At 32.4% G+C, this 7,094-nt stretch overlaps 1 protein-coding gene across 1 annotated transcript; it reads left to right on the top strand.

Moving 5' to 3' along the window:
• Positions 1-3,712: 3,712 nt before the first annotated feature.
• On the top strand, positions 3,713-6,677 carry LOC136069223 (calmodulin-binding protein 60 B-like). Its single transcript, XM_065777507.1, has 7 exons — positions 3,713-4,030; positions 4,148-4,214; positions 4,950-5,002; positions 5,342-5,832; positions 6,030-6,190; positions 6,296-6,499; positions 6,582-6,677. Exons 1-7 carry the CDS (start codon positions 3,951-3,953, stop codon positions 6,675-6,677), a joined length of 1,152 nt encoding a protein of 383 aa, XP_065633579.1. The 5' UTR covers positions 3,713-3,950.
• The last annotated feature ends 417 nt before the right edge of the window (positions 6,678-7,094 follow it).

The raw sequence follows: 7,094 nt of genomic DNA, 5'->3' as shown, positions 1-7,094 counted from the left end.
GAGAGAAAATAAGGAGGAAATTTTTTTTAGAGTGTGTTTGGTTGGGTAGAGAGGAAGGAAAATAAATTGTGGAACCCAGGTGTTTTCCTCTTAGACTCATAAAAAAGTTTTCTCTCCAAAATAAAGAGAAACTGAATAGGAATTAATTTTTTCTTGATTGACAAAAATGCCCATGTGCATGTGCACATGGGCTTCTTCAAGTTGCCTTTATTATTATTTTTTTCTTCTCTAGGTTGCCTTGTTGCTTTTTTTTTTTGGTAACGTTGCCTTCTTCTTTTTTTTATTTTAAAAATAAATTTGGGTGATTGCCTTTTTTTTTTTTTGGCGGTTATTTGTAACTTTTTTGTTTTAATTAGACATCATTCTTTAACAAAGGTATATGAGTAAATTTATTTAAACTCATTTTTTTCATCCCTCCACTTTTCCACTCTCAACCATACAAATAGGAGAGAAAATAAAATCTTTTTTATTCTTCCACTTTTTCATTATTCTACTATTTTCTATCCTCTCACTTTTCCATTTCTCCAATCAAACAGACCCTTAGTTCTGCCTATCGCTTGATGCTAGTGCCTAACTCTATCTGTCCACTTCTCATGATGTAGTTTTTATTTTAAAAAACGTGTTTAAAAGAAAAGAAATGTTAGCCATTTTTAACTATTGGAGTCTTGTTAAGTGAGTCTTGCACGCACCAAGCATCACACACACACATTTATTTAGTTGACCATGATTGAATTGAAGTTCTTAATCATAAACAAAAGCATTGAAAACTAATTTAAAATTTTTAAAAAAAAAATGTTAGGTGAAATCACAAGGGCTAGATAATACTAAAAACCATGGAATTGGTCGAAAGTAATTCCTACAATATAATACAAACTCATTCTATATGACATTGCTCAAACTCTACTAAATCTTATCTCATCTTATATAACTCTATGTCTCTATGTTCCTTCATCTCATTTAATTTTGATTTTAAACATGTTAAAAATAAAATAAAAAAAGAAGAAGAAGAAGAAGAAGAAGAAGAAGAAATGTTGGCCATTTCAACTATTGGAGCTTTGTTAAGTGAGTCCCGTACGCACCAAGCATCACACACACACTTTTCTTTTCTTTTAATCACACCCACACACATTTGTGAGTCATTAATTAGTTGACCATGATTAAATTGAAGTTATTAAACACAAACATAAGCATTGAAAACTATTTAAAAATTAAAAAGAAAATGTTAGGGGAAGTTTTACAAGGGCTAGATAAAACTTTTTTTTTTTTTTTAGTTGTAAAAAAAATAGAATAAATAAAACTTTTTTTTTTTTAGAAAAATGGCTTGATAAAACTTTTTTTTTTTTTTGGGGGTAAATTGGCTTGATAAAACTTAAAACCATGGAATTGGTCGTATCAGTTGATGTGACGACAGTCACGACACTATCTTTGTTCTTTTGCGGCCCTAGATAAATCGTTTGGAATATATTTTTTATTAGATTTAAGAACTATTATAATATGGAATTAGAAAAAGTTAAAAAAATAATAATAATAATAATAGTAATACTTTGGGTTCTGACTAGACTGTATACTTCTGTTTAGCGAGGTTTGAAAGTTTTCCAATCTCTGGGGAAAAGTAAAAGCAAAAAATAAAAAATAATGGAAAAGAGAAGTTAAGCATTTTCCTGGAAAAACTGGGTTTGTGGAAAAACTGTTTAGTGCTGGAAACTTCATGGAAGGAACTTGTAATCCCCAGCACGCCTAGTGGCCATAAGATGATGAGTATTGACTAAAAACACCAAAAATTAAAGAAGCTGGAAAGTTATAGCTACTCAACCAGTATGATCTTTTTGATCAGGACCTTTCACCGAAATTTAAAGCACAGCCCAATTCTTCTTTGCTTTCCCATTAAAGAAAATCCATTTCTTTAAAGGTTGGAGAGACAAAGATAGTGACAAACTATAGCAACCTGCAAGATCTTGAAGTAAACCTACCATTCAATGGTTATAAACGTGCACATGTTCATTAATGTTTATGTGCACATGCAATGCATCTACTATAATCTTTTATTTATTTATTTGCTCTATATATATAATTTGATAGATAGAATAGAGAGGGGGAATTGAATCCTGAACCTCTTCATTAGATAAGTAAATGTCAGTTGAATTATAAGATTTTTGGCTTTATATATATATATATATATATTTATATAAAAGACTCAATTTAGACTTGTGTTGGTGATTTCTGTTTTTAATAGTATTAGTGAAAATAAAGAGAAAATTAACATAAAGATTTATACGGTTTAACGTAATGCCTATATTCATAGGAATGGGCGGCTAAGAATTCCATAATGAAAGAAAGATAAGTTTACAACGAATTTAGTACATTAAATTTCCCTATATACCCTTACCAACGCCCCCATAATATATTATTATGCCATAGCAAAACAAACTTAAATAAAAAAAAGTCCAAAAATTTTATGACCATTAACCACATTAAAAAAAAAAAAAATACAACTTTTGCTATAATTGTTCATGCGACAAACTATGAATAGTAAAAAAAAAAAAAACCAATTAGTCCATATTAAAGTGACAGGTAACCAACTAGAATCTATCACGACTCACGTAGAATATTTTTTTTATTTTTTGGAGAAGAGACTTACGTAGAATATGAATGTGTAATAAGTTATGACATTTAATTTAGTATTAAAATTACTCATAAAACACAAGTTAACCTATGGGTTCCACTTCTACTTATGGGGCCTGTATACTGGAGACACATGTTACTTTCTCATTAAAAAAGACACCTATCTTTCTGCACTTAAATTCCAATGACATTGCAAAGAATTTTACTTGAAACTACGTTTTTTCAAGTTCAATCATAAATACTTTACAAGTGTAACTTAGTTTAGACTTTAGAGTGTCTAATTCTCTTGCCGTCAGGCCCGTCACACTCTACAAATAAACGCGTATCAATGTTTTCTAATTCTATATATAATTTTTGTCACCATTTACAAGTACGCGTCAGATCACCGTGTTTTCTTGCTCTTTTTCTGAAAAATCATACATTAATCTGTAGCATCTTTTAGCTTCATGGTTTATACGGTTAATGTACTTTTCAATCATGACGCGGTTGTTTTGTTTTTTTTAGTTAAAATAATACCGGTGTATCTTTTTGATAAACAGAATAATACCAAAGTGTTAGAATCTCCAACTTTGTACCTTTTAATGATCAAACTCTCATTCTGTTCAAAGCTGATGCTACTTTGTAGACTTTGTATTATTCTAATAAGAAAATTTGAAACCACACCAATTTTCACCATAGTTGAATTGGCAAGTTTTTAACGATTTTTATCTCTATTTATTCTTAAGAAAATTTGAAACCACATTGGTAATGAGCAATATTATTATACACAATAATTTTCACAGTAGTTAAATTGACAAGTTTTTTAATGGTTTTCATTTCAACCCATCACTAACATTATTATTTTATTTACTTTTAACAACTTGCGAGTTAAGGGTGTGAAATTTTTATCAAATTTTTTGTTTTATGTTTATAGACTTTCTCCACGAATAATTTAATATAAACCTTTCTTGTTGCTTTAATCTTTTCATGGGATAAAATCGCCTTGACTTTTAGGATATACCGCGTCATTTGCAAAGTTTGAATTTTTTTTTTTTAAAATGAAACTTCCTTGTACCTTCCTATGGTTGTATAAATAGAATAGCTGTCGAAGGTTTTTTGGTTACTCATGGGCTCTTAATTGTTAGGCTTTAAGAGTATGTTCAATCTAGTGTTCTTAATAAATACCATAGCACTTTCAGTTTTTGTGCTACTCTTGGGTTTTTGAGTTTTATGGTTTGAGAATATGTCAATCTAGTTATGTTATAAACACCATAGTTCTTTCAGTTTTTGGGTTGCTCTTGGGTTTTTGAGTTTTTGCTTTTAGAAGTTGAGTTAATTGTTTGTCTTTGATGGTGGAGAAGAGGCGTCTTAACGGGAAGGGTGATGATGACTCTGAAAGGTCCAAGCGCAGACAAGCACTTCAGGCTTGGTTGGTTTAGTTTTATTTATTTATTTTATGATGAGGATGTTTTGGCGTTTGTGTTTGTTGCTTTGGTCAATGTTTTATTGGTTTCTGAATGTGGGTTTTGTGTGTTCTTTTGTGCAGTGCTTTCAAAAATATCATCACTGAGCTGCTGAATGGAAACTTCTTGGAACCTTTTCTTAGGAATCTGGTAAGTTGATTCTGTGTCATAAACTTGTATATTTGCATAAGGGTTGTTTGTCTATATTTTTCTTAGCTAACCTCAACTTTAGTACTCAAATATGAGATATCAGCTTTAGCTACCATGCCTCGTATAATTTTTTGTTTTCCTTTCCTCTCAACGTTTTGATGGTGTATGGTTTCTCGGTATAACTTCTTTGGTTGCATAGCTTTATTGACTGATACAAGACTCTCTTTTTGACTGGAAGTTTGATTTCATAGGCTAGTTGGTGATTGGTCTCGATGATTAATTATCTTGACTATTTGAGAGTCATCTTTCTTTACCATACATGTCATGACTTATGATGGGTTAGCCATGTCTATACAATATCTTAAAAAGGATTAGTAACAGAACAGTTGAAACTTGCCAAAATTGTTTATGTAACTTAATCGCTTCAAAGGCACCTGGTGTGAAACTCAACACAAGCTAAAATTCGTTCAATTCTCAATTGTGACAGTTACTTTTCCTGTATTGCATAGATGCATCCCCAGATTGTAATTGTACATGCAAAATAAGCTAAACTGTGCTAATATCAGCAGGATTAGATAGTTTGGATATGCTTTCATTCACTAAAACGTGTTTGAAATATTCTTCTGGTTGTCAATACGGTGTTGAAAATTTGGAATTGCTGATATTCATTGAGATATTAAAGTGCTTTTACTTTCAAATCTCTTGAGTTCCTGATACCCTATATGTGTCAAATAGGTGCGAGAGGAGGTGCAACAAGCCTTTCTACCAGTACTTCAACCATCTCTAAGGTCTGTTCTTTGACTTGATTGTTTTCTTAATATTTATGCCACACACACTTGGTCTCTCTGATACCTTTTAGCAGGCCAAGTATCAGGTGAAATCAAGATTGATATAAACGATCTTTCTCACTCTGACCAGATGAATATGGTTGAGTACCATCAGTATCTTAAAGGTTTGCTGTTCCCTTAACATGAAGTATTAGCATGCTTCATGTTGTCACAGTTTGCGCCCCCTAACATGCAGTATAACCCAAATTTAAACCGCTTTTTCCCACCAAATGACTAGATTTTCACCATTTTTTTTTCCACTCAAACAGTCCAACATTGGGTTTTTGTGTTTTGTTGCAGACCCTCATTTCATCAGGCTGGAACATCTGGAGTGAGGAGTCTGCAGTTGCGCTTTGTCAATAAATTGTCATCAAAAATATTTACAAACAATACTGTAAGAGCTGAAGACGGTACACCCATTGAAATTGAACTGTTTGATACTAGCTCCAGGACTACAGTCAAATCTGGTCACCTTTCTTCAATAAAGATTCGTATTGTAGTACTCAATGGTGATTTCCCTTTCGATGAAGAAGAGGACTGGTCTGAGCAGGAATTCAATGCCAAAGTTTTACAGGAAAGAGAGGGTAAAAGGCCATTGTTATGTGGGGATGCGACCGTGACCTTAAAAGATGGTGTTGGTTCCATTGGTGACATATATTTTACTGACAATTCAAGCTGGATGAGAAGTAGAAAGTTTAGATTAGGAGCAATTGTGCAAAAGCCTCATACTGAAGTAGGAATTAGGGAAGGTCGAAGTGAACCTTTCATGGTGAAAGATCATCGTGGAGAAAGTAAGTCATAAGTGCTTAACTTCAGCTCCTTTTGATCTTTAATAGTAGAGGCATAATTATTACATTTCTTGAAGTAGTTCGTACTTAGGTTATTTAATTTCTAGTGGATATTCTAGTATGCTTCTATTATGCTTGATATCACTAACATCTTTACCATAACTAGACGTATGAAACTGATAAGCAATCTCTTTGTTCAGCAAATCAGAAACACTTCCCTCCATCTTTGAGTGATGAGATATGGCGGTTGAGGACAATAGGAAAAGACGGTGCATTCCATCAGCGATTGGCATCTCACAAAATTACAACTGTTGAGGACTTACTGCGGAAATATGTAATCAATCCAACCGAATTACGCAAAGTAAGAGACTTCTCTGTGTTTGGATTATAGTTCCAAAGCACTTTTAGTAGTTAAAACAAATATTTTTTTTCTTAGCTAATCTAACTTTCTGCCATGGAAATGTAGATATTTGGTAGGATCTCAGATGGGACATGGGAGGCAATCATACGACATGCTCTGACCTGTAATAAAGATGATGGAATGAAGTATATTTACCATATAGCTGGAGAAAGTGTTGTTCTGTTATTCAATTCCATCTACCAGGTTGTAGCAGCAACATTCGATGGACAAGAATATTATCCTCTGGATTCACTCAACTGTTATCAGAAGGTATGCATCAATATTCTTTGAGTGCAGTTATCCATTAGTTAGAAACTGATCTCCTTCCCTGTTACTTCCTTTTTAATGGCAGCAATTGGTGGAAACTCTGAAGCAGCATGCTTATGAAAATGAGAATAATATCATTCCCTTCAATGTAGCACCAATAGCTAGGTTTCCAATGCTCTAAAAAAAGTCCAAAAATTTTATGACCATTAACCACATAAAAAAAAAAATACAACTTTTGCTATAATTGTTCATGCGACAAACTATGAATAGTAAAAAAAAAAAAAAAAAACCAATTAGTCCATATTAAAGTGACAGGTAACCAACTAGAATCTATCACGACTCACGTAGAATATTTTTTTATTTTTTGGAGAAGAGACTTACGTAGAATATGAATGTGTAATAAGTTATGACATTTAATTTAGTATTAAAATTACTCATAAAACACAAGTTAACCTATGGGTTCCACTCCTACTTATGGGGCCTGTATACTGGAGACACATGTTACTTTCTCATTAAAAAGACACCTATCTGTCTGCACTTAAATTCCAATGACATTGCAAAGAATTTTACTTGAAACTACGTTTTTTCAAGTTCAATC

Source organism: Quercus suber, unplaced genomic scaffold (assembly GCF_002906115.3).
Source record: "Quercus suber isolate HL8 unplaced genomic scaffold, Cork oak 2.0 scaffold_157, whole genome shotgun sequence".
Classification (NCBI taxonomy): Eukaryota; Viridiplantae; Streptophyta; class Magnoliopsida; order Fagales; family Fagaceae; genus Quercus; species Quercus suber.
The sequence above is the reverse complement of the archived record's forward strand: the minus strand, read 5'-3'. Positions and strand labels throughout refer to the sequence as shown.

Bases quoted from the DNA above. Each gene is read 5' to 3' on its own strand.
- LOC136069223 (XM_065777507.1), top strand. From the start codon at position 3,951: ATGGTGGAGAAGAGGCGTCTTAACGGGAAGGGTGATGATGACTCTGAA. The intron at 4,031-4,147 runs GTTGGTTTAGTT...TCTTTTGTGCAG, and splicing joins AGACAAGCACTTCAGGCTTG to TGCTTTCAAAAATATCATCA. The intron at 6,500-6,581 runs GTATGCATCAAT...TTTTAATGGCAG, and splicing joins CACTCAACTGTTATCAGAAG to CAATTGGTGGAAACTCTGAA.